Raw genomic sequence first — 27,974 nt, 5'->3', positions numbered from 1 at the left:
CAATGTTTTTGTAATTTTCCCCAAACTTTGTAACATTTTAAGGCATTACTTTAAAAAAAAGTATGACACTTTGCGTACAAAATACAGAAATGAGTTCCTCAGCTTTCCAAAAAAGTACGAATGTCGACATGTTCTCTTAAACTTTTTAAAATAATAATAATAATAGCAGAGCAGGTAGGTACCGAAGACAAAAAATGCTTACGTAGAAACTAATTACCGTAATGACTTGACATGTATTAGGTACTTACCGAAAATGTAAAATAAGTTTATGGCAAAAATTTCATTTTTGGTACAAGCTTTTATCGCTGACTATACTTTTCTTACGACAGACAACTAATACTCATTATAAATTCTAAAAACCCCTAACACAATTAGGTTGCGTTGTTTCATCACAGAGTTCCTATGGCCACCTCCTGTCTCCATCATCAGATCAGTTCGACAGTACCATATTATTGTATTGTCATCAGGCGGCTTAGCACGGTCGTGTTTTTATCCCTTGTCACCATGCCTGTCACGTTCTAACAAGTATGTAAGTGCGAAAGGGACGCGCATAGTGATAGTCGATAAAAATGGAACCGTGCTGAGCCCGCAGAACTACATACAGCTGTAAATTTTCATGACGCTACGATCCTTGGAAGATGGTTAAATTAGTTACCTTAGATTCCATTACATAGTTAGTTACATACAGGTCGAGAGTTCCTATGGCCACCTCCTGTCTCCATCATCAGATCAGTTCGACAGTACCATATTATTGTATTGTCATCAGAACTACATACAGCTGCCAATTTTCATGACGCTACAATCCTTGGAAGATGGTTAAATTAGTTACCTTAGATTCCATTAAGTACATAGTTAGTTACATACAGGTCGACCTAATAAAAGCCTGTTAATGAGTTTTAGTTTAGGCGTCCGTATAAATAAATCCAGCGAGTAAACCACAACCACAATACTCTTGCGTACAATAGTCTAATTTACGGTGAACGGGAAAAAAATAGAGCGGTAGGTAGGTAGTTTAAAAAAACGTATGCAGAAAAACGCACAGCTTATCTATGGAATAAGTACCCTTCACACTCTCGCGGACTTAATAATAATTTATTATAAATGTTATGATCTTATAAATTTGTAAAATCAATGAAAATTCATTTATAATTTATGAATATTTAATTTTTATTTAAAATCATTGAAAAATTATCACCTTACTACCAATCCCAGTTTTGAACTGATAATTGATTAACGAAAATTCCTAGAAACCCTTAGAAAGCAAATCTGGCCTGACCTCCGATTAGGTAGTTACATGTACTAATGTAGGGATCAAATTTTAACGGAAATGGTTTGTAAGCTAAACTATTACAACATATTTTGTGAATTATATACCCTTACGTTATTACCATCTATTGAGTAAATTAGACACTACTTAGTTAGGTCACCTGTGTTAAAGTGACATCTATGTTGGTTATTATTAAACTGAATCTCGCCATCTTGTTTTACATGGATAGTGTAAAGATCACTCACACAAACAAGCGCTTAACTAAAATCTTCGCATTTTTCAAATGGTTTTTAATTAAAAATATTGAATAATTGGTCATTATTTTTAACTTGGCGACGACAGACAATTATGCACTACCTAAACATCAAGGTTGTAAGTGCTGTAAATCTACGTATTAAGAGAAAATTGACCAATAAAATTGTATGAAATTCGCATAAGGAGAACCACCTTAAAGTCAGGTCGTTCAGTGACTGATCCAAGCGGTTTTGTATTTGGTTGGTTAACCAATAAAAGTTATAACTACCCGAAAATGTTCAAATTGTTTGTTTACTTTTTTTTATACCTAAAGATACAGACTCTAAGCGTGGCTAACAATGGTATAGTTGAATTATCGAGAAGATGGAATTGCATTTGTAGTGGTTGTATGCTGATAGTACAAGAAAATAGAAAATTCAAATATAGAATGCCTGTAAACAAACAATACTACTACATATGCAATTCCACGCTCTCGATGATTCAATTATAACACTGAGGCGGGAACTTAATAAACACTCAACTTGAGTGAGAACTGTCAATAGCTCTTCGTATGTTTAAATCTTGACCGCGCGTGCAAATGTATTTAAAAATACTTATTCTCATTTTAATTACTTCGCTCGCATAGTACTTCTCAATGACGGTTTGCTGGCAGACAAAATAAATTAAATGGTGTCAGAATATGGGCATTAATGAATCTTATAATTAAAAATAAAACAATTCTCTAATGTATATTAGAATACTGTTATCAGTATTCTTACAGTAAGTCAACCGCAGAGAGTGATGACCCCCCTGCATAGAAATTTGTTTGCAGAGGCGGTCACTGAATGTACATTAGAACTATGGTTTACTAAAAAGTGTATTGTTTGAATACTGCTGTCAGTCATTTAATTGACAGATTTAAGCGCTACAGCAGATAAAGATACTTAATTATTGTATCCAAAATGGGAGCTCAATAAGGAAATAAATAATTTTTCATTTTTTCATTTTCATTTTTTTTTCATCTGGATCTCAATTTAGTTGTCCAACAAATTAATTTGTAGATTTGACAGTTCAGGATTGTTTCCTTTACAGGAACTCCAGGAGACATACAAACAGATTACCTTCAATATCTACTATATATTGACAGTAATTACTAATTATAATACGTGTTCACCCTTTCGCATGTTTTTCAATTCAAACCATAGTCCATCGTTCCTTTTTATCTAGCTGTCAGTACCATACAACTACAACCAATCCTTAATTCATACAGTGTCTGAAAAACCCGGCCAACTTTAACCATAAAATCAATTAAATGTTATATGAAATTTACCGACAGTTGTCATTATATAAAATAGGCACTAAATTGGTGGTTTTAATATGTTTAAGGGCCATTTGCACCAATCACAGTTAACAGACTGATCAACGCCATACATCAGAGGTCTATGAAACTTCACATACAATAAAATTTAGTGAATACTTTAACGGTGACAGACGGTTTGGTGCAACCGACCCTTACCTAAGGTCATAGTACCGAGACGAATAGGTACTCGAGTAAACTTAGTCGGGTTATTTGGTCTCATGTTGTGTATTAAACCATATTGAACTCAGTTATTTCAGTTCATGTTGAACTCGTCATTGAATGTTTTAATAAATGTGAATTTCTTTTGGCAGATGAAATAAGCGACGACGGTGAGAACGGAGAATGGAGAGAACGGGACAGGGACTCAATAGAAAGGAGGTAAGGAATTGGTCTTCGGTTTAGATGCAAAATTCCTAACCTAACCTAGATGGTGCTTCGTCTAGACGTTTGAAAATTCAGTGACCACATAACACTACCTTTTTCGGATGTCAAACAAGCACCAGTTTTTCGTAAGCTTTATCTACATGTTTTAAACAATAAATTTTTGCGCTTAAACAATTCAACTCACAAGCTTTTGTCAAACCTTTTGACCGCCAAAGACGCCAACTGACGCGCGCGGCTACAGCTCAATAGCAACCTTTGTGCATTCTAACAAGGTTCATTTCACGATGACGCGCCGCGCACGATAGGCGTGGCATTCAAATAGGAGCTCCTAGCGCTGCTCCTCGCGTTGCCGCGATGTTGCCACAGGGCGGACACGCCATGCATCAAAAATCATTTGCGTTTATATGTGTGCGCGGCACGTCTGCGCACGCGTCATTGTGTATGTGTGGGTAAGTAGCTTTACTGAGAGGACGCCACAAGTCCGCCAGATTCATGTCGCGGCCAGTCGCGGGGCGAGGTAATGCGAGTCGGGGCGGGGCGGTGCGTGGCCGTTCTGTATGATAATACTATTACTTATTCTGTGATGTTGCCCTCTCTGGCCACTGCTCTACTCTCGCGGTTAATCGCGACGCTCCATACTTTATATTGCCGGTCCTTTGACTTCGCCAAAAAACCGACAAAATAAGGAGCGGTGGGCATGATGAGGACCATGACGAGTACCGTGGCCACACTACTTCTTTGCCTATTCCGTACACGGCGGGAAGAAGGTGATAACTGGCGGGAAAAAATTGAAGAAATTTGAACATTATGTGATTTTATTTTAAGTTCAAATTTCTTCATTAGAATATCTCGACTTATCAACTTCTTCCCGACGTGTACGGTTTTATCTGGCTACTTCCCATGCAGTGAATGCACCGTTCCCATGCCGCTCGTCGAGTGTGCGGGGTAAAAGGATTCATTGCTCATAGTGTTGTTTTTTGCTTCAGGTCGGAGAGTCTGCCGCGGCGACAGTCCGTGCCCGCTCCACAGGTACCGTTCGAAACGGCTGTTTAGACATTTATGAATACAAACACATTAGCGTGAATTGGGGCAAAACTGCATTTAGGAAAACCTGGGAACCACGTCAAGTGATAAAGTTAGACCGAGAAAAGTCTGCAGCGATTTTGATAGCCCACGCAGTGTAACTGTTATTTATACGTCATAATTTCATAGAAGTTTGACGTTTAAAATAATACTTGCACTGCGTGGGCTATCAAAATCGTTGCAGACTTTTCTTGGTCTAACTCTAGACAGCTATTATAGATAATATGATATACCTATCGATTAGTCCACATAATTAGCACGATTAAATCGCGAGGAAATTGCCGCGCGAAGCAGCTCGGCCTGTGTAGAACTTTAGACGTGCCTCGGCCGCCTTGCCTCGGGCGAGACCCGTCTCCTACGACCGAGCTGCTTAGCGCGACAATTCCTTTGCGAGGCTGCTCGCTCTGTGTGGACCCGCCTATTAAGATGTTTGTCCCGATTTGCACTGTGTGTATTGCCAGCCTCAAGTATAACAATGATAAAATTGCAAATATTTTAAATCATTGGAAATTTGATTCTGGTTGATTCTTCAATTCATGTAGGTTTACTAATGGTGGCATAAATGGTCTTCGTTAGTGGTTACTACTTATGGCCAAGTAGTATTAAAAAGAGAATATATACTTGGTCAAGCAAATCTTGTCAGTAGAAAAAGGCACAAATTTAAAAAATGTAGGCGCGAAGGGATATCGTCTCATAGAAAATTTGAATTTCGCGCCTTTTTCTACTGACAAGATTTGCTTGACCATCTATAAAAGCCTAAATATACCCATCTTAGCCTAAAACTGCCAGTAGTTTAATTATTTTAGGTTTTTATTTTATTTAAAGTAGTTTAAAAAAGCAAGTAGGAAATTCATTAATTGAACTATTTCTTTAACTTGCCTGTGATTATTGAGATTTGCTTTGCCTTTAAAGTATGTATTTTACTATAAACATTATGTCATATGTCTGTCCTGTTGTTTTATGTTGGTGTCAGTTATATTTTTCATATTTTCCGGAAGATGTATATGTGTATTTAGCTCATAATATGCATTAAGTAATGAAGTAAGATCTTTGCACATCTATTAGTTATCTAGTCTTCTAAGATAATAAAATAATGACTGCGGAAAACGAGGGTGAACTAGATCTCGAAACTAACTTTTTATACAGTTTTTGGTAGTTGTAGTTATTTTTACATTTAACGTATTTAATATACATATCCTACAAAAGTTGAATGTGGGTACCTACTTTGTAATATTGAGTAAGATATAATTCTAGTGCAATGTAGATATAGCAGGGCTATCTTCCGCAAAATGTGACTATATTAAGCTTATTGCATGTATGTAGTGTTATATACTGGGTCAAGCAGATCTTGTCAGCAGAAAAAAGCGGCAAATTTTAAAAAAGTAGGCGCGAAAGAATATCGTCCCACAGAAAATTTGAATTTCGCGCCTTTTTCTACTGCCAAGATTTGCTAGACCATCTATAACAGAGGGGTTATTGTGTTGTTGTCATTTAGTTCATACTTTGTGAAATGTTTAATTTGACCAAAAAGGTACATTTTGTATCTATGGAATAATGTCATTGGCCGAACAACTAAGCCACGTGGTTTTTTGTGTTTACATTTTTTTAATCCATGTGGAATAGACTATAGTGTTACTTCTCATGCTTCTTTTTTTTAAAGCTTTACTTATCGTTATTTTAACTTTTTAACCTATTCATTTCATGTTTAAACAATTCACCAACAACACCATTACATTATTTTTAATATTACTAAGCAGACCGACCGCTTAAATGAGTCCTCGCCTGCGCGGTACGGGGGCGACGGGGTAGGACGACTAAGGGCGGCGGGGAAGGTGCGGGCGGCAGGCGTACTGCGCCCGCACCTTCCCCGCCCCCGCACGTCGTCCCGTCGCCCCCGTACCGCGCAGGCGAGGACTCATTGAGGCGGTCGGTCTTAAGAATTTATTTCTAACTCTTAAATAAAGTGTCATCTATTAAATCACGAGGTGGGTCTTAAATGTCTTAATGTCTAAAATTATCATCAAAACATATATCATTGTTGTACATTCGTTTTGCTATTTTGTTGGTTTGGTTGTGTTGTGTAACAAATATGAAAAGGTATTTAAAAGATGCTGTAGTATTACATAAACTCGATGTGTAAGGGGGCAAATTTGTTAACTGGGAGTTATAGTTTTTTTTAACAATCCATAACTCCCGCGGGAGCAATATAGGCCTTTGTCCTTCAGTACACCTGCATGAAATAAGATCTTTTTCGAGCAAGTGTCATGAAAAATAAATAACTATTATTTTGAGATTACATATATAGGCAATCGCTTACTAATTGCTATAAGTCCATACACTGGGCTATAACCGCGAAAATCGAAGTTCGCAAATTGCGGGCATTTTTCTCTGTCACTCTAATTACACCTTTATTGGAGTAAAAGAGAAAAATCCCCGCAATTTGCGAATTACGGTTTTCGCGGTAGCCCCTCTGATACACATACACGATACACATTATTTACACTTACTCTTTTAAGTACCTTTTCATGAAAATAACATTATTATATTTGTTATTGCCTTTATAAGACTGAAGCTAGCTTGTTATAAACATATACTGTGCAATGGTGCTGTTTACTCAATAAATGTATACATGCATGTGTGTGTTTTATTTGTTTTGTCGCTTCGCATCCGCTTTCTATGTGTGTGTATTCGTTTGCTTATGGTGGTAGCTCTGATAGTCTTTAAATATAAAAGTTTTTAAACTAACGAATTATTCGGCGTATGCGAATCGATTTTCATTTATTTTCTAGTAGTTGACATGTTTTAGACAGGATAGGTCGGTTGTTATGAATGTTAAGTACCTACTTAATAGACCGACAAGAAATTGTAGAAATTAAAAAGTGGCAACATTGTAGTGTCGCCCCGTTTTCTTAGATTTATTTGAAAGGGACGACACTATACTTCGTTTTTTTTAGCATTAGAACGAACTTGCAAGAAGGTAAGCGATTTTGACATGTCTTTTAATTGAAAAACGCTTTTTAAAAATCATAATTTAATACTTATGAAAGCAGAAGAATATAAATGATCGTATTAGATTCAAAATTGTTACATATTTGCCGTAACTTATTTTTAAAATGTGTTTTTCAATTAAAAGACACATCAAGTTTGTTTACCTTATTTCTAATGCTAAAAAAACGAACTATACGATGTTGCCACTTTTTAATTTCTATAATTTCTTGTCGGTCTTTATCAAGTCTATATCTAATATTTTTTAAAGACAATTTTAGAATATTATTATTGTTAAAAAATTAGCAATGCAGTGGGTGCGGATGACAGTACCAATTTTCTATTTTACTTTTAATTCCTAATACCTACTTCACATATTCCACTGTTATGTCTACCCATATTGAGATGAGGATTACTGTAACGTGTAAAATAAAATCATTTAGCTTTTTTTTCTAAGATTGACGAACGAATGAGTCATTTTCCAAGTAACTTAATAAGACACATACAATTTTTTTTAAATACACTGTTTTCTTCATTCAGTTTTTTTAAATCATTTTAGGCGTACTGTCCAATTCGAACTTTAGATACGTCATTAATAGATCTAGAAACGATGTGGATTAGATTTAAATGTGTCAGTGTCAAAAGGGACGTTTTTGTTTGAAGAAACGTCACATTTGACACTGACATCAAATCCATATCGTTTCTAGATCTATTAACTGACGTATCTTAAAGTTCGAATCGGGCCGGTAGTTAACCCTAGTGCTGTTTTACCGGCGCGTGCGGTCAAAAACCTCTGCGTGAAGGTCATTTTAGTATATCATAATAATTGTAAAACGGTCGCCTTTTCAATGAAAGCTTCGTAAGAACTTCTGAAAATCGAAATTCAAAGAGTTTATGCATATCTCAATAGCTCTTTCTTAGAGTGACAGGGATGCTCTCTGATAGCCAATTTCCGTATGTAGCCTCTCTGACAGCGTGAATGAAAGTCCTAAATGTTGTGGTGTCCGCCCGCGCAGGTCCGCGAGCCGTCCCCCGCTGCCCCCGCCCCTTCCACCTCTGCACAATGTCGGTAAGTGTTGCTAAAGTTGGTCAAGCAGATCTTGTCAGTAGAAAAAGGCGGCAAAATTGAAAAATATAGGCGCGAAGGGATATCGTCTCATACAAAATTTTAATTTCGCGCCTTTTTCTACTGACAAGATTTGCTTGACCATCTACGAGTATACATGCATTTCACGAAGTTGGGAATGTTTTTTTCACGAAGTTAAATGTCATTAGAGTTAGACCAAAAAAAGTCTGCAGCGATTTTGATAGCCCCCGCAGTGCAAGTGTTATTTTAAACGTCATACTTCTATGAAGCTATGACGTATAAATAACACTTGCACTGCGTGGGCTATCAAAATCGCTGCAGACTTTTCTTGGTTTAACTCTGTGAGTCTTACTCTTACTCAAGGTCTCATTACGCGCGCGTAACGCAGCACTGCTCCGTTGCAACATAGTCTGGCTAACCGACTTGTCGATTGAAAAAAGAAATATTGTGGAGGTCGATCTCTCGTGCCTACTATTTTAAATTTGGCGCATTTTGCTACTGGCTGGCTGGGTTTGCCAGACTACGTCTGCGTCCAGGACCGTCTTAAACTATGCTGGGGCCCTTGGGCACATAAGAATTTGGGGCCCTTTTGGAAAGTAAAAAGCGAATTAAACTAACATTTTTTCTACTATGATCTTCCATTTATTATGGATAATCAAATATACTTGTTACTGTTTGTCCTTCGGGGCCCCCTGAGGATGGGGGCCCTGAGCATGGGCCCCGTGTGCCCTTATGCTATAGACGGTATTGTCTCGCAAGCAAGACAGCCAGAGCTGTGCTAAGTTACACGCGGTATGGCATGCCTTGTATTGTGCACACATTGTAATGTTCGAACTCTCACAAGAGGTTTTACACCGCTTGCGTTTTGCAGTGCGACGTCTCTACACGTTATTCGGATTCTTACATTACATGTTCACTGGGTACTTGCATTCAGTACGCAGTTTACTCGTATTACCTATGCAGACAAATCTTCTTGCCTTCGTGAAATGCAACAACTATAATACATGTGAATAATATCTTAAAATACGACTAGTTGCACATTATCTACTATTCCTTTACCCCCTTATTCTAAACGCGCTGGAAACCTCAATTAGCTAATAATCGTTTGTCCTTATCTGTCATTTTGACTTATGTATTTGTAAGAAAGGGATAAAACATAATTTAACTAAAGCAGGCCCGTAAATTTTTATGAATAAGGGGGTTAGACTCGCTCCTAGTTACGTTTTAAGATTGCAATCGCATAATAATATGCTAATCATATAAGTACATTGCTAAGCATAATAATCATATAACCCTGTGTCGTATGCCTATTGTTTAAAGTCATTATAACACAGAATATTCGCACTATGGCTGTAATATTGCATTTTAAGCTAACTTCGATAAAAAAGAGCATATTTTCGCACTAAAATTATAATACTTAGGCACAATTCTGTTGTCATTGAAATACATAGGATTTTCTCCCAGAGTTTGTGCGGAAAGAGAAGATTCGTGGAATGTTTGGGACCCAATACATTACACGGCTCTTCTCTTTCCGAACAGACTCTAATAGTACGACTAATACTGGTAATGCTGTTCAAAATTGGGCCCAAAATAAACATCTTTTAGGTTGGTATTCGAGCTGAATAGCTGAGTCATGAAATTTGATGAGGTGGAATTGTGGTCTATCTAGGTGATTCTCTTGAAAGCGGCTATGAGACCAACCACAATATCGTGAAAAATTACAGTTTGAACCATACTCTCTGATCTGATGTCAAGGGGTTTTCGTAAATAAGTGTACCATTTTTATTTTTGTGATTCTGAACAAAAAAGCTGTCGAAAAAAAGTAAATGGTACACTTTTTACTGAAAATGGCCGTCAACGTTCTTTTGGACCCGCTTATTCAATACCTTACTCCTTTGTAATAAGGCGAAAAATGTAAACATTTATATTTGACGTCGACTGTACCTTCACAAAATGCACTTTCTCTTCGACACTCTGCAGGAGGTTAGCGGAGGCCACGCCGGACCTAGTGCTGGACTTGCCAGCACGGGCGCCGACTGAGGCCACCGCGCCGCCCGCCGACGCCGCCGAAACGTTCGCCACCAACCGCGACACGCTCAAGAAGCGGCCCTCGCACAAGTAAGTTCATAGAGTATAGCTTATTTATAAAAAAAGTGAAATATTGTCATCATTACTTTATCCCTACCTACTCTTTTTATTCCAGACCATCATCATCAGACAGCAGCACAATCGCCCCCGACGACCCTCCCGACACCACAGACAAGCCTGACGAGGCCGAAACCTCAGCATCGGCCTCGGCGGCCCCTGACAGCCCAGTACCCGCGCGCAACACCGCCCGCGTCGCCGCCAAATTCGCCGACCTGACGCTGACCGGCGGCTCGCTCAAGCCGGCTTTAGCCGCTAAACCGGCCTTGCTCAGGAGGCCTACGCCGCATCCGCAACATGCGAGGCCGCAGCCGCCGCCTGACGAAACCACTTAGGGTACAAATAGACGCCTAGGGCACGAAACGCACGCTCGGCGCTGACGTCGACCGCTATACTGGCTAAAAACAATGCGGTTGACGTACGTGCACATTCGAAGCGTGCATTCCGTGGTCCTCGGCTGAGACGCCCAAGCCGGCTTTGGCGAAACTGGCGTTGCTGAAGCCGTATCATTGGCCGCCTGATGATGTCATTTAAAGCTTGACAGTTAGGTCTCCAGGACTCGATTGTAGTTCGAAATTTCTGAATGCGAACATGTTTTAAAGAGATAGGTAGTAACACTAGTATACGCAGTGCAAGTGTTATTTTAAACGTCAAATTTCTATGAAATGATGACGTATAAATAACACTTGCACTACGTGTGCTATCAAAATCCTTGCAGACTTTTCTTGGTCTAACTCTACATATTTTGCAACGTAATATTTGCATAAACACAAACATTACACACTATCAGAATTATAATTGAGTCTTGGACCATAACTATTTGGTGAAAATGGCGCTTATAGACGATTGCATCTAATCGATATTATCAGCTCTTTTATCCACACCCTTGAATGTACTTACATTTTCAAATTTATACAATATTTGTAACACAAGGTTGCGTGAATGAAGATTCATATTTTAGAAATGATTTTATGTATTCGACCAGTTTGCCCTAAAATAAACCCTATTGATGCGACTATGACTGTCACGTATTACACCCACATCAAAATTTTATTGTCACTTGACACTGACAATTTGTCAAAATGACATGTAACAACTATACGTAGCGAAAATGCACGGTGTATTGTCAGTGACAATTGTCAAGTAATTAAAAAAAATCTCAGTTACATATCAAGCGAAATGCTCAAACCTAATTGCTCATTGAAATATTTTTGAGTATTTTTAGAGGGATGCAATCGTCGAAAATGAATTAGAGGCTTACAATCGTCGACCAAAAGGTCACAATGTCGTCCGACAAACGTTCTTATGTTGCGATGTCTTACCGCTGAGATATTGCTGGATCGACAAGTCTGAAAAACGCTTGGATGGGTTTGTGTGAGAGGGACGGACTTTGACATATACGTCACTAAAAAAGCAGCAAATTTGAGATAAAACAATGGAGTATCTGCGAAAAAATGACTCTGCAATAGCTTAAAAAAACATAGCTAAAGTCCCTTAAAACAGTTGGAATCATCTGAGGGTTTATAATCGCGTCGATAAGATTGGGTGACAATGACAACCTATATAAATTTTAATTTGACGCTTTTTTTAGTGACCGACATGTTTAACCAGACTAGACAAATGTTCGTTCTAAAATAAGGTTTTAATTAATCTGACATGTCACAAATTACTAAACTTATGGCTAAACTGGTTACACTTGTAAGAAAGATTCTTAAAAGACGTTTTTACATTTTTGTTGATCCAGTACAAAACAGCGTTTTAATCATAATTATTTTTCTAGAACATATTGACATAATAATTCGACTTATACGAGTTCAGAATGTAGTTATAAATGTATTGCTATTTTAATAATTATTGTATTGTACGGACAACGTTATTATCAATAGTTGTCAAATTTGTATGGATGGATGTATTTTTGTGTGCTCATCTCATGTACTCAATTTCTACTAGGGTAAGTTTTATTCGAACTAGGGGTCCCTGTCTGTTAGCTTGTGGTGCTTAAAATGGTCAAACATACGTGATGGAAGACAGAAATGGGTTCAACATCCCACAGGTTAGAACGAGATCGAAAGTCTATAGAGTTAGACCAAGAAAAGTCTGCAATGATTTTGATAGCATACGCAGTTCAAGTGTTATTAATTCGTCATAATTTTATAGAAGTTTGACGTTGAAAATAACACTTCAAAATCGTTGCAGACTTATCTTGGTCTAACTGTAACCGCCTGTTTTACAAAATGGAAATCTCTTCAGAAATGGCAGCAAATATATTTGACATCAGTTTGAGAAAAATAATACTTTTAACACGAAGAAGTAATTGCAGAGTAGACTCGTAAAAAACTTCTCAAAAACTGCTCTTCTATCAAAAGATTTGACTATTTTAACCACCCTGAAATCGTGATCTGAGAAATGAAACTTTTAAACTATTAGGTAGGGGGTCATCCATTAATTACGTCACACGTTTAGGGGGAGGGAGGGGGTCAAGAAAATGTGACATATTGTGACATGGGGGAGGGGGGAGACACAAACTTTGTGACGTCACTTTAACTTCATCAGTAACCGAATTTTTTTTTTAATTTATTTTATTCGCTGTACATTTAAATAACAAGTTTTTAAAACGATAATCGTTTTTATTCTTTTACTTTTCTTTCCTAAGCAGTTTTGGGTTATAAAATTACTAATATTTATATCGTCAAAAATATTTTGATAAAATATTAATAATACTTAGGTACTTACTTAATTCGATTTGGCGATTTCGTAGAAAAAATGTGACGTCACACTAGGGGGGAGGGGTTTGCCAAATGTGACCAAATGTGACAAGGGGGGGGGGAGGGGTCAAAAAACCTAGAAATTCGTGTGACGTAATTAATGGATGACCCCTAGGTACAGATGTAGTGCATAATTGTTTTCCATCGTATTTTCTCGGAAACGTTCGTATTTGTTATGCTAGTTCAGTCAATGCCACTACTTTTTGTACCGAGACTGACTGAAATAGCAAGATACGTTCGTAAATTTCCGTGAAAATACAATGGAAAATAATTATGTACCACATCTGTACTCGGTTAAGTGTAAGTGACATTATTTGTCATTTGACAATTGTCATCTGACATTAAAAATTAAAGTACGAAAGTACATAGCGATTAATACTTGTTAACACATTCACTGCCACGTTTTCGTAGCGCTACGCTCGTTTCCGATCCCAGCGTTTTCCCGCTTTGTATAGGAAAGCGCCTACGAACAGAGAACCCGCTGCGGGTTCCCGGCACTCAGTAATATGCGGCGAATTATTACGGCGACATTACGCGACTGGCGACAGCGGCAGCTACAACCTATGAAAAGTCCGATCGCTGAGTCTCGCTTCAACCTATTGTTATCGCTACCGCCGTCGCAAGTCGCGCAATGTCGTGGCCGAGCCATTAGTCATCACAATAAAATTGTCAAGTTTATATAAATAACTTTTTTTTCTCAGATCGCGAATTAGTTTTTTCTATTTCTTATATCCAGCCCTCGGGCTAGCCGGCCGCTGCTCGTGCATGGGACATTAAATCGTATTCATATGGACACAAGATCTATTTTATATATCATTATTTTTATACGCTACTTGAATGCGGCAGTCGATCTAAAGATTAGATAAGTTTTATTTAAATTAAGCGTTTTATGGTGTCTAGTATAATAGGAAGCTGTAGCACAGAATAAATAATAGTACTAGGTACAGAAGACTCACTCTCTAAGAAAACGCGTCTGTTACGATCAGGACAGATATGGCCGCTAGGTGGCAACAGCGCCACGCGCGGCTTATGGCTAGCCACCAAAATTGGTGTGGAACAGATGTACTTGTAGCTCCTGTTGCAAAGCGACGAAATCGCGGAGTGAGCCACGCCTGGCTGTAGATTGAAATCAAGAACAATTATTAATAATGTGCTAATGATTATATTCATGAACGCGCTGCAAGCCTCAATTAGCTAATAATCGTTTGTCTTTATCTGTCCTTTTGACTTATGTATTTGTAAGACAGGGATAAAACATAATTTAACTAAATCAGGCCCGTAAAGGTTTATGAATAAGGGCTCATTTAGACGATGCGAGTTTTGATCCGTCGGTTGAATTGGACGTAACCAACAGTCCGCAATGTAACTAAAACCGAATGCGAGTTCGCGCGACGTCTAAATCAGCCCTAAGGGGCTATCCATAAATTACGTCATTTCAAATTAGGGGGGGGGGGGGTCTGGACATCGGATGACGGTAGCATGTCGTAGGAGGAAACGGGGTCATCCGAAGCATGATTTTTGGATGATTTTAGGGGGGGGGGGGGGGGGTCAAAAATCGTCAAAAAACGATGACGTAATTTATGGACAGCCCCTAAGGGTAATACGATAAATAAATAATATTGGGTAGCTCCTTTTAAAATGCATACGGCATAGTAATTTTTTACTTTTGTGTTTTATTTTTAAAAGGCACAAAAGTAACCAGTGATTAAACAAATAAATATTTAAAATCCTGTTAATATTTTGTAAGTCAATAACTTTGCATCCACTTTGACGTGGCAAAGTTAGGGAGTGGAGTTATAAACGTCATATTTTCATCGTAATTTGACATTTATGGTGACAGTTCGCATTCAAAGTCTACGCAGAATTAGCTTGGTCCAATTCTACTTAATTTGGTAATCCACCAATAATGTTCTCAATTAGAATTAATTATAATGTTGAAATTACTTTTTACGACCACTGTCTAAATAAAGTTAGACCAAGAAAAGTCTGCAGCGATTTTGATAGCCCACGCAGTGCAAGTGTTATTTATACGTCATAATTTCATAGAAGTATGACGTTTAAAATACACTTGCACTGCGTGGGCTATCAAAATCGCTGCAGACTTTTCTTGGTCTAACTCTAACTTCTCTATGTGACAAGGCGCACAATTTAAATTCTTGTAAAGATTGAGCACCAAAAATTTAAAGTTAGGACGCGTTTAAACAAGACCGCGACGGTCATATTCTAAATTAGGCCTATAACTAACAATAACGGTCGGCTGCCTCATTTGACGCCATGGTATACACGTGAGATGGAAGTGAGGTAATGAGGTAGTGAGGTAAGCTTGAGAGCGGCGGCCGTCGTCTGTGATATATTGTATCGAATCTGTACCTCTGTAACCTTCACAATAAACCAGTATTACCCGCGTATGTGTGTTTTTATCTTTAATTTCTTGCTACTCACATATACCTACCTAAAGGGGCTGACTGATTACCAGTCCGCCGGAAGATATCAGCCTGTCAGTTAACACAAAAGGTGACAGTTCCGAACAACTGACTGGCTGATTCCGGCAAACTGGTAATCTGTGGGCCTAGTGTTGTGAATAACGCTTATTTTTAGTCTTGAAGACTTGACTATATTTGAGAATTGTATTTAAGTATTTGTTTTACGCGTATGGATGTAAGAAATCGTCTTTGCCGCCTTTGAGGCGTTTAGCCTCGAGAGCCTTAAGGGTTCGAGGCTTTAAGCCTCGAAATGAGCGTTATTCACAACACTATGTGGGCCCCTTTAATGGTGTATTCCCTTTTGTCTCCGACGGGCACAGATGGAGCGATAAGTGCTAGAGATATTCTTATTATCTCACTAACTTTCACCTGTTTATGCTAACGATTCTCAGAGTTTCCTGGTGTAAAATTAGCTATATAGGCAGATATATTGATGACGGGACGTTTCGCAACTTTATGACTGACGCTAGACCGGGCCGGAGCTTCCGGCGCTTCGTATTCTATGGAAAGCACCATGTGATAACCGATCAGCCGTCATAGAAGATGACATGTCGGACGCCTCGGCCCGGGCACGGCCCGGTCTAGCGTGAGTCATCCTTTAGACCGGGCCGGAGCTTCCGGCGGTTACTTTGTTATGACAGATGAACATGTGATGCTCTTCATAGAAAACTATGTACAGTCTTATCACTGTACATGCATTTCGGAATCAAATTAGCTGCGCGTACATGTAGTACATGCTATACGTGATTGTAATCCGTATTAGAGTCGCACGTTCTTCACGTCTTGTCGAACAGCAACTCTAATGGCGGAAACAAGATACAAGATGATCAACGATATAAAAACCGCTGTACAAGCAAGAGAGAGATAGACGCATCTTAGGTTCCTGAGAAGGAGGGTCACTTTACTTACTTGTATCTTAACTTACAATATATCTACGTCATTATTACAAGTGCTCTTTGCTGTGCTGCTCACCACCAACCCACCTGAAGCTACTGCTACTAGTGTACCAGCTAATTGGCTGCTACAACTAAGCTCCGGAAACTCCGGCCCGGTCTAACGTGAGTCATCCTTAAAGTAGACCATTCTTTGGGGTTGTAAATGAAAGTCAATAAAAACACATGTATGCAACAATGATATATAATCTGGCGTCTAGTATCGGAGGCAGTGGTCGTGGTGCGCGTGGTGCATGGGCGCGGCGTTCTCCTTGTCGCGCGCGTAGTGCGGCGCCGCGGGGCCCACGGCCGCCGCCACCGCTGTGGGGAACTGGTCCTGGATCGGGGCTTCGTATTCGTCGCCGGAGTTGTCTGGAAACGTAATAAAGATATGCTGATAAGGACAGTATAATACCGTTCAAGTTTTTTATGGCGGTCAGCAAAATATAATCAGCGCGTGTCGATAACTTAGTATAGGTTGGAGCACGCGCTGAGTCGGTTAAGATGATGTCTGTATCGCTGCAGATTAGAGATGTGATGTTAAGATAACCCCAAGCCCAAATAGGGGGAAATAAAGTGTATTGCATAAAAGGTTTGTCTAGAATAGAGAACGGTTGAGACTAAAGTAACATTTATAAGACTGGAAACAACTTAGGTATACAGCCAGTAACTGAGTAACATGGCTACGCTATTGCGTTACTTATGTGCGTCAGCTAGGGAAGAGTATAATGAAAGTAAGTAAAAGCTTGTAAAAATAGGGCCATAGCTTCCAACTATCCGAAGAGCCTCGTAGCGCCGGCGGCGCGTTGTTCGCGTCGGCGTCCCTGGACCGACACTTTGAGGTTGCGGCTCTCAATATGATTTCAAACATACCTGAAGCTTCCAAGTAGCCGAAGAGCCTAGCAGCGCCGGCGGCGCGCTGTTCGCGTCGGCGTCCCTGAGCGGACGTAGTGGCGTCCTCTGTGGGCTGCGTCGGCGTGGTAAAGTTACGCACGCCGGTCGGCACTTTGAGGTTGCGGCTCTCGATGTGACTGGAATAGAATAAGTTATTGTTAAAAAATAATTATCACATATTCCCAACCCCCACAGATTACCCACCTGTTTCATTTATGCCTTAGATTTCGTTGGGGATAGTCCTTTGTAGGATTTAGTAAATACATCGTCCGTTAACTTAGCGGAACTATTTCCAATCTGTAGAAGATAGATCTTTGATCCTATAAGTACTTCAATTATCCCTTGCAAACTTAGTTGTCACCGACTAACTTACTGAGGAATCAGGAAAATAAATTAGCAACTATATGTATAGATGTTAGTAGGTACTTACTGGGCCTCTCTCAAATGAAGCGCCAACTGATGCTGATCGTCCGCCAAAAACGGACATTTAGCACACGCCTTCTTATTATGAACTTTATGCACATGCGTTGCCAACCTTTCCGCGCGCGCCGCCTTATACTCGCAGAGCGCACACGCAAACGGCTTCAAATGCGTATTCAAGTGCCGCTTCAAACACCAGTTATCCACCCCTGACCACGTGCAATAGCAGCACGCGTATCGTCTCTCTCCCTTCCGCCGCACACCCGCCGTGGTATTGGTAACAGTCGGGCTATTAGTTACTACAGGGGTGGTATTGACTACAGTTTTCGGTTGCGGTATAGTCGCCGGCGCCTCTGCTTTCGCTAGCGGCGCGCGTTCGATTTTAACAGGCGCCCGGTATTCTTGGATAGGTGGAGGTTCTGCAGGCGGTTTTGAATTGTAATAAACGTTTGTTGTAGCGGCTGGTTGGTTTTTGGTCGGTCGTCTTATTCTATTTAGGTCGTAGGGTTGGTCTCTGTGCATGCGTAGGAAGTGTTTCTTGACGTGGTCGGCTCTGTTGAATTGTTTTTGGCAGAGGTAGCAGTGGAAGGGTTTTTCGTCGCGGTGGATGTTTTCGTGCCGCGTGAAGAGGTCGCGGCGGTCGGTGGCGTAGGGGCAGGCGGGGCAGGCGTAGCGCTTGCCGGGCTCCGCTGCGGGCGCGGGCTCGGGCGCCGGGGGCTCCACGGCGACCGCGACAGGTACGGGGTTGGTTCGGCGCTCGTTACGCTGGTTTTCCACCTGGAGAATTTTTTTTGGAATGTGATGGAGAGAGTTAAAGGACGCTACTACTACTTTTTTTCAGAATGAGATTTTACTCTTAGTATGTATATTAACGGTTCAAAAGTTACGACGGATGTAATAAGACACGGGCTAATGGCCGAGCAAGAAGAAAGTACAAAAGTTGTGTGGTGGTGGGATGTGGTCATAATATGTGACTTCATTCATTTCTGACAATTTAAAAGTATGTAGGTACAGAGAAGCAAATGAACCTCCCAGACTCCTAGAAAAAAAATAGTTAAATATGGAGTCTTCATGTGTTTACGAAATCTGAATTTATTAGCAACTTTGTCAAGTACCTTTGTTTTGAGTCGCTGCAGGTATCGGGTAACGTCATCGAGAGCCGGGTTCTCCCGTAGCAGCTGGTCGGCCGCCGCGGGGTCCGAGTGGTGGTCTCGCGCGAGATGCTGCCTCACTGCTCGCGCCCAGCCGCTCGCGAAGCCACACTGTGAACAAACACAGTAATAAGAGGTTATTTTGTAAACATTACATTCCGTACATTTAACACTTCTTTGGTCAGGTTTATTTGTCGTCACTTGAGATACCCAGACAGGCCCAGGCGAGAGAAACATATATTACCTGAGCCAGCGGTAAGTGGAAAATCCTAACATGTAAATGAGTCCCAAGCCAGTGCTCAGCTACCCTCGCAAGGATGCCGCACACACTTGAACAGTTTCTGGGCAGCGTTGTAAGGTACTCAGGAATGGGCCCAGACTAAAGGTTCTTGTAAACTAAGGTTTTAAACACAAGTGTCTGTAAATATTACCTGAGCCAGCGGGCAGTGGAACACCCTGGCATGTGAATGAGTCCCAAGCCAGTGCTCAGCCACCCTCGCAAGGAAGCCGACGCACTCACATTCCGTACATTTGAACAGTCGCTGGGCAGGGTTGTAAGAAGCCACTCGGGAATGGGCCCAGGCCAAAGGTTCTTCCGCTGCCGTCCACCGGTCTTCGGCAGCTGGGTCGATTCGGGGGGTGAAGTTAGCCTAGAAACAAGAAAATGTTCGTTTTTTTCCTGACTGGCCATAGTAAAAAAGAATAGAAAGATCCAAATGCTGACGCAGATATTGTTACTGTAGTATATATGCTCTGTAGGAAAAAGATAAGATAGGCTGACTCCGAGCAAATGGGGCATTGGCCAAGGAAGAGGATAACGATAATGAAATTTATTATGTGTTACTTGAAACGTGCAATGTTCTCTATGTAAATTGTGATTTTGTACAAATTACCTTCCATGTCTGGAAAGTCTGCCTGTTAGTATTAGACAATTCCTTAGCAGGTACAGAGTTGGGTCATTGTGGGGTTTTATTTGAGTGTTTAGTAGAAATCACTAGATTTGGATGGAATTTCGAAGGAGAAGCAGCTAGGTCACTTACTTGCAAGATCCCAGGAGTTGGGAACCCATTCTCCATCAACGCAGCAAGGCCCCAGGGGGTGAAGTGTGTCCTCCGGGCGCATCTCCTCTCCCAGGCCCCTTTCAGCCACTGTGAACCCCACACCGAAAACGCTGCCGCTCACGGTCGCCTCGCATTCGAGTGTGACATATTTTTGTTGAAGTTACAGAGGATTTGGGTGGAATTTTCTGGGGAAATAGGTAGATTACTTACTTGCAAGATACCAGGAGGTGGGAACCCATTCTGCATCAACGCAGCAAGGCCCCACGCGGTGATGTGTTCCTCGGGGCGCAGTTCCTCTTCAAGGTCCCTCTCAGCAGCTGGGAATTCCACGCCGATGACGCCGCCACCCACCGTCGCCTGCCACACCAACGTCTGGTTACAGTTAGCCGCCCCGAGGGCTTTTGTATAGATGTGCGTTACAAACAGCTCATGTTAACAGTGGTGAGGTATCAGACATAAAACTATATAAATTGAAGCTAAAAGGCCTGTTTCTTCTTAATAATTGGACTCAGTACTAGTAAATAAATCACACGTTGAAAATATGAAAATACAGTATTGCAGATTGGATTGGGACAATTAATTATTGAGGTGTGTGTTCTGACTGTTCCTTTAGTTGATTTTGGTGGCATTTCCAGATATCAGGTTGATGTACAGGACTTCCACTAAATAACTAAAAATATCAACAAAACCCATAGTTAATTCGTTAAGAACGTGTTAAGTTGACACGTTCGAATGGATCTGTCATGAAGTTACTTTTTTGGATTTGAACAGGGTTAGGCAAATTTTTGAGAACAACCAACCACTGTCAAAGAAATCAACAGCTATAGCGGTTGCTTGTTTTATAGTATTAGGTTAAAGAAATGTGAATTTGATCTTAACGACTTTAATATAAAGGTAGTAATAATAAGATAATAAGTAGTAGTAGTCTTTATTTCAAAGAAGCCTGAAAGGTCTAAAGGGGACTTAAAGCCTTTGCCGATTTCATTGCCGAACCCTGCCCTAATTAAAAGCTAGGTATCAATATGTCGTACCTCCTCCCCGTAGAGTTTCTTAGTGATCTCCTTAAACATATCTTCGCAGTCCATGGTGAGGGCTGCCACGCTGGACACTGCACTCTCCATGCCGCGCTACACGCTGCGCTGCAACAAACGGATTGTGTCAACCCTATTGATTACCCTCCTACGGGCCTGCTCTTACTGCCCATAGGCCCCGTGCATGAACTATAGGGGGCAGCATAGGAGCCGTCAGATTTTTGGCGCGAGGCGGAAATGTGTCGTTTATGCTTCCGATGTAGCCCACAATATGGCAGAACCTACTATGTTCAAGGAAACGTACCGACGAGAACGGCAGATGGTAGCACTTGCTTTGGCAATGTGCACATATGTTTCAGATTCTGGCCATAAGATGGCAGACCCTCCAACGGGCACGGTCCCTAAAAATAGTTATGTAAGTACTAACATTAGCCACATAAGTCTAATAATTTAACAATTTGTATGAGTCCATGCCTACTGTCCATAATTACTCGAAACAAATGCTAGTATCCCGAAACTTGTGTGTTGTATTACGTTGCGGGCTGAATTATTTTGTATAGTTAATTAAAAAAAACTGGTGTTTTGTAAAATTTTAATTGTATTTGTAAGCAAAATCTATCCCAATATAATTCTTGGATCCTATGCTAACTACCGTTTAAATATTCGCCCGTATTGAATTTACACACTGTATATTTGACAATAAGTTGAATTGTAGGTAAATTATAATATATATTCACTAGCTTTTGCCCGCGGCTTCGCACGCGCAGGAGAGTTTTTTTAATAATCTATGTACTTTAATGGTTTTTGGTATTTTGAATGTAAACAAACCGTTTAAGATGATAATTATTTTAAAAACGATGTTTGTGTACTGTTCAATTATTAGAAGGTATTTGTAATCTTATAATTTTGTAGCTCAAAAAATTTACTTTAAGGGATTGAATTCTCAAAAGTCTGGATCACGTGTGGCTGTAAATCAGCGTGTATGTTACAACCGTCTATGCTATCTTCGTAATTAGCATTCCCCACCAGGGGCCATAGTTCACGTCGGCTACGTTATATTTTAATTTTGATCCCATTTTTGTAATTTTTGTAATTAGCGTCCCACAAAACCATGGAAATGATACCCATATTGATATTTTGAAATTTCAACCCCATTGCACCCCCACCAGGGGGATGATTGTTCACTTCGGCTACGTTAATTTTAATTTTGATGCCATTTTTGTTATTAGCGGCTCAAAATACTATGAAAACGATACCCATATTGATATTTTGAGATATCAACCCTATTGGGGACTTTTCCCCCTCTTAGGGGTTCAATTTTCAAAAAACCTGAAACACGTGTTTACTCATTTATCTTTAGGAATACTCCTGTGAAATTTGGAATAAAATAGTCTAACTTATCTTGTTTCCCCATACAAACTCTGGACCCCCATTTCACTCCTTTAGGGGATGAATATTGAAAAATCCTTTCTTAGTGGACACCTAGACCTTATAAGGAATCTAGTTGCCAAATTTGGACTTTCTAGTCCCAGCGGTTTGGGCTGTGGTCAGTCAGTCAGTCAGTCAGGTCTTTCACGTTTATATATTTAGATTATATATTTAAGAGAAGGTATTTGTAATCTTATACTTTTGTAGCTCAAAAAATTTACTTTAAGGGATTGCATTCTCAAAAGTCTGGATCACGTGTGGCTGTAAATCAGCGTGTATGTTACAACCGTCTACGCTATCTTCGTAATTAGCATCCCACCAGGGGCCATAGTTCACGTCGGCTACGTTATATTTTAATTTTGATCCCATTTTTGTAATTTTTGTAATTAGCGTCCCACAAAACCATGGAAATGATACCCATATTTATATTTTGAAATTTCAACCCCATTGCACCCCCACCAGGGGATGATTGTTCACTTCGGCTACGTTAATTTTAATTTTGATGCCATTTTTGTTATTAGCGTCTCAAAATACAATGAAAACGATACCCATATTGATATTTTGAGATATCAACCCTATTGGGGACTTTTCCCCCTCTTAGGGGTTCAATTTTCAAAAAACCTGAAACACGTGTTTACTCATTTATCTTTAGGAATACTCCTGTGAAATTTGGAATAAAATAGTCTAACAAATCCCACAAAACCATGGAAATGATACCCATATTGATATTTTGAAATTTCAACCCCATTGCACCCCCACCAGGGGATGATTGTTCACTTCGGCTACGTTAATTTTAATTTTGATGCCATTTTTCTTATTAGCGTCTCAAAATACTATGAAAACGATACCCATATTGATATTTTGAGATATCAACCCTATTGGGGACTTTTCCCCCTCTTAGGGGTTCAATTTTCAAAAAACCTGAAACACGTGTTTACTTATTTATCTTTAGGAATACTCCTGTGAAATTTGGAATAAAATAGTCTAACTTATCTTGTTTCCCCATACAAACTTTGGATCCCCATTTCACTCCTTTAGGGGATGAATATTGAAAAATCCTTTCTTAGTGGAGACCTAGACCTTATAAGGAATCTAGTTGCCAAATTTGGACGTTCTAGTCCCAACGGTTTGGGCTGTGCGTTGATTTAAGTCAGTCAGTCAGTCAGGTCTTTCACGTTTATATATTTAGATTTATATATTTAGATTATCAAAAAATTAATAACCAGTGACAAGTTCATTTTATAGGCTTACTTCAATTTAATCTAACTATCATTGTCATTTTGTAAATTTTGCTTTTTGCTTAAATCCCGATTATGTCTACAGTTCACTCCGTGTATTGAACAAAGGAAAGCAAAGATTACAGGGACCAGCGATCGCCACGCCATCTAGCAATTTATTTTCTATACAGCCTAAATCGTAACTTTTCCTTTCCTACATTCGACCACCTGATACGCGCCACCCGGGCTTCCCCGAACGCGTGCAGATATGCACCCACCCCTGGGGCGGCGAGGGGTGACAGGACGGACGTAGGGGGAAGTTTGACTTTTACAGATTGAAGGTTGACGATTTGCATGTGAAGGAAAATCTAAAAAACGTTATTTATATTGTGATTTTTTTGAGCTACGTTCTAATTTCCGCAGATTTTTAGAAGATTTTTAAATAGTTATTGTTATATTGCGAGCAAAGTAATATTTTTCTCAACTTAATAAAAAATATCAAAGATACCCGAGGGTAACAAAAATAAATAAAAAATATCAAAGTTTTATAAAGAAATTATGTATGAAATTATGCGTGGTCATTCATAAAAAAAAATATACGCGTCGACTTGAGAACCTCCTCCGTTTTTTTTGTCGGTCAAAAAATACAGAGTAAATGTGTGGATATAGTGAACTGTTTTTTTTAAAATGTAAATTTGGTAAATTATTAACATGAATATTTTAATGTATCTTTGTATTTATATATATTTTTTAAAGGTCAACCCTAATATTAAAATTTTAACCAAATTCGACACGTCCGGCGGATATTAAAACATATTTTCAAACCATTGTCCACATTTCAACAATCATTTCACTTTTAGTCCAACATAAAACACAAAGAAAACCACTCACTAGGCACAAAGAAAATCCAAAATGGCTCGATAATCTCCGATTACAGTATCACTCAAAAAATCAATAACAGAAACATTACATCTAAAAACCATGTAACTTAGCAAGGCGGGCGGGCGAAACCTTCACGTGCGGTGCATCGAACACTACGCGTATTTTTTAAGTTGAAGTATTATGTTTGAATCTAAGTCATGATGTGGTAAGGAATATGGGATTACAAAGAATATGTTTCTTAAATTCTTACCTGAAGTAGCATGGAGCTCAAGCCAGGCCGGCGCGCCGCCGCCGACTGAGGGATCGATCGGGCGCCCCCCGCGCGGTATTGACTAAATACTTGGCCACGCATACTCCTAATGTAGATAAGGCCTGGACGTTGGCTTAGTTTAAAGGGGAATGTTAATGTTGAGATTGAATAGCCGCGAAAGGTAATAAATGGTTAGTGATATTTTTGCGCAAAAAAAATTTAGTAACTTTTCTTTGTTAAATCGTAATTTTGGTCTAACTTAAATTCTTTTTAATAATCAATTGATATGAAAGAAAACAATTATTAGGCACAAAATTGTATGTGTATATTTTTTATGATATTCGTTATTTTTAGTACCTATATAATTTTACAGTAAACTAGATACTTAAGTTCGTTGTTTTAAAAGCAATTTACAGTATTGGGCTCTTTGAAAAAGGGTCGTCGAAACTCGAAACTATTGAACCGATTTTGAAAAATAAGTTGTAATTTGTTTCGTTTTTGTATGTAATGCTGAGCAATGCATGCATGCATGCTTTGCATGTGTGGCATTTGAACTGATTTTAAATTAAGGTCCTGGTCCTGAACAAAATAATCGTGGTGGGATTGAAGTTTTACTTATTCAAAAATACAATCATATTCGTAGACTTCACATTTTTCTTAATAATTGAAACAGGAAAAATCTTGACGTGGCAACATCCAACAAATTAAAAGTATTGTTTCTCGAGTATTCTTGAGCGTGATTCATACAAATGAAGTACCTAGTCCCTTATTTTTAGCGACAGATCAATCGGGGACCTTTTTTAGACACAAAAGATAAAGTATGTATCTAAGCTAACTTTGCTCCAAATTTGACAGAACAAAGGGTGATAGTATCACAATAAACGTCATATTTTCATAGATATTTGCCCGGTGCAGAATTAGCTTGGTCCGACTACATCCCTACTAATATTATAAATGCGATTGTAACACCGTCTGTCTGTTACCTCGATTTAGACATAATTTGGTATGAAGTTAATTTGAGGCCCAGGGAAGAATTTGGATACGACCTTGAAAATCGCTCTCGCTCATTGGTACATGCAATATCCTCCTACGGCCCAGCCATACAAATGCACAATCCAAAATTTGCTACTGTAATTTGAACCTATAGTGTAAGAAATAAAGTTGATTTTGCGTTGTTGGGAAATTGAACGAAACAAAGGAAAAGCGAGTTTGTTCCAATTAAATAGGATTAAATTTTATCGAACTGAATAGGTGCTATAGGTAGGACCTTGGGCCCTAGGAGGATATGAAGTGAAAGTCGTGCGTGAGATACGCGTCAATCACCAAGGTCCAAGATGATCGTCTAGGACTCTAGGTCATATCAAAACCAGTTCAAAATTATAACAAATTGTTACTTTGAAATGTACCTGCAGTCCTCCACCTTGTTACATCTTCTGTAGCTCCTTTTAGTAAGATTATTATACACCTACGATAACTGTAGGTGTATCGCCCACTAGTCATAGCCCGCATATTGTATTTTTAAGAAAATCTGTAACTATAACATAATAAACGTACAATATTTAATGAAATAATATGACCTTTCATGATGCGAACTTCTAAGGCGCCCACGGGAATACAGATATAAAATAATACGTTTTTACACAATATGTAGGTACTAATTACTAATGAAGGAAAAAACTAATTTTTTAATTACCTATTTTTTAGGGTTCCATACCCAAAGGGTAAATACGGGACCCTATTACTAAGACTTCACTGTCCGTCTGTCTGTCTGTCGCCAGTATCTCATGAACCATGTTAGCTATCACGGTTGAAATTTTCACAGATGATGTATTTCTGTTGTCGCTATAACGAACGGAACCCTCGGGGGGCGAGTCCAAATCGCACTTATCCGGTTTTGTTGTTGTTACGGTGCAGTGAGTTCAGGTCCTTCTTCTTACTCTAAGCACTGAGGGCCTACCGCGAACCACGTTCGACGTGTTGCCTCTCTGTCGCACTTGTAAATTCGTACGTAAGTGTGACAGGGAGGCAACACGTCGAACGTCGTTCGCGGTAAGCCCACTGAGCGGACGGACGGCTGTGCGTGCCCGGGATCGCAGATATAAATTATTAGTACCTACAGATGTAGTGCATAATTGTTTTCCTTCGTATTTTCACGGAAACTGTGAACTAAGGGTGTAAAGACACGCCTTGGGGGTTAAAAGACACGAAAAAATAATTTTGTGTCAAATAGCTGTTTAACAGATATATATATATGACGGAGGCACGGGCGACTGCGGTGGGCGTAGTACCTCAATGTATTACTTCACCGCTAAATTAGTATGCGATGCTAACTGATTTATTGTAAAATAAAAGATCACATCCTTTCAAAACAACACATCCTTTCTTTATTTCACAAAAGTAAGCTTCTAATGAAACATAAGAAATCAAAATAACACTTGGAATAAGACACTTAGCTAAATGGATAAAGAACGTTGAATTCTATAAGCTTTCAGAATAATCCTTCAGGTATAAGCCTTCAGGAACGTGGCGAGTTAGGCACGAGGTTGGCTAGCGAGTACGTCCGATCTCTAGCGCGGTCCGATCAAGAAAGAACACCAGCGGCGGAGCCTCGCTGCTCCAGTGCACCCGCCTCAACGTCAAGTTGGTCAACCTGCTTGACCAGTCTACCAACATAACGACAAAAATGCCAATTCGTGCCTACGTTCACCCAAGAGAAACCTCTTGACGTTCCAAAGCCTTCTACCTGTCATCTTAGTTCAACAATACGCCAATAGACGGCGTTATGAATTTCGTTACAACTTCCAAACAGCAAACATTGCTAGTAGCCAAACATTGCTAATCAATACATACATTACATACATTGATAATCATAGGCGTCTAAAACTATGAACTGTAACGCTGCAATACGTCCTTCT

At 39.6% G+C, this 27,974-nt stretch overlaps 2 protein-coding genes across 5 annotated transcripts in view; one reads left to right on the top strand and one right to left on the bottom strand.

Annotated features, from left to right (window-relative positions):
- Positions 1-11,109, top strand: part of LOC134797080 (SLIT-ROBO Rho GTPase-activating protein 3-like) — a 110,541-nt gene extending 99,432 nt beyond the window's left edge. Inside the window, exons 14-18 of the mRNA XM_063769304.1 lie at positions 3,173-3,239; positions 4,232-4,274; positions 8,330-8,382; positions 10,381-10,518; positions 10,604-11,109. Of these exons, the coding sequence (XP_063625374.1) occupies positions 3,173-3,239; positions 4,232-4,274; positions 8,330-8,382; positions 10,381-10,518; positions 10,604-10,880 (578 nt within the window). The 3' untranslated portion in view covers positions 10,881-11,109. The remainder of the gene's footprint in view (positions 1-3,172; positions 3,240-4,231; positions 4,275-8,329; positions 8,383-10,380; positions 10,519-10,603) is intronic.
- Positions 11,110-16,916: 5,807 nt separating this feature from the next.
- Positions 16,917-25,194, bottom strand: LOC134797037 (zinc finger protein 319). Of its 4 annotated transcripts, none has more exons than XM_063769241.1 (8): positions 25,060-25,194; positions 21,283-21,385; positions 20,462-20,623; positions 19,622-19,840; positions 19,155-19,301; positions 18,050-18,816; positions 17,599-17,756; positions 16,917-17,097 (listed from the first exon to the last, which is right to left on the bottom strand). In XM_063769241.1, the coding sequence occupies exons 2-8, from the start codon at positions 21,370-21,372 to the stop codon at positions 16,943-16,945; spliced, it is 1,698 nt and encodes a 565-aa protein (XP_063625311.1). In that variant the 5' UTR covers positions 21,373-21,385; positions 25,060-25,194; the 3' UTR covers positions 16,917-16,942. The 4 variants fall into 4 exon arrangements, with proteins under 4 accessions (XP_063625311.1, XP_063625313.1, XP_063625312.1 ...); XM_063769243.1 differs by having other exon boundaries at positions 20,462-20,608; XM_063769242.1 differs by having other exon boundaries at positions 21,283-21,390; positions 25,060-25,155.
- Positions 25,195-27,974: the final 2,780 nt, after the last annotated feature.

The sequence above is a fragment of the Cydia splendana genome, chromosome 14, assembly GCF_910591565.1.
Source record: "Cydia splendana chromosome 14, ilCydSple1.2, whole genome shotgun sequence".
NCBI classification, from domain to species: Eukaryota; Metazoa; Arthropoda; class Insecta; order Lepidoptera; family Tortricidae; genus Cydia; species Cydia splendana.
The sequence above is the reverse complement of the archived record's forward strand: the minus strand, read 5'-3'. Positions and strand labels throughout refer to the sequence as shown.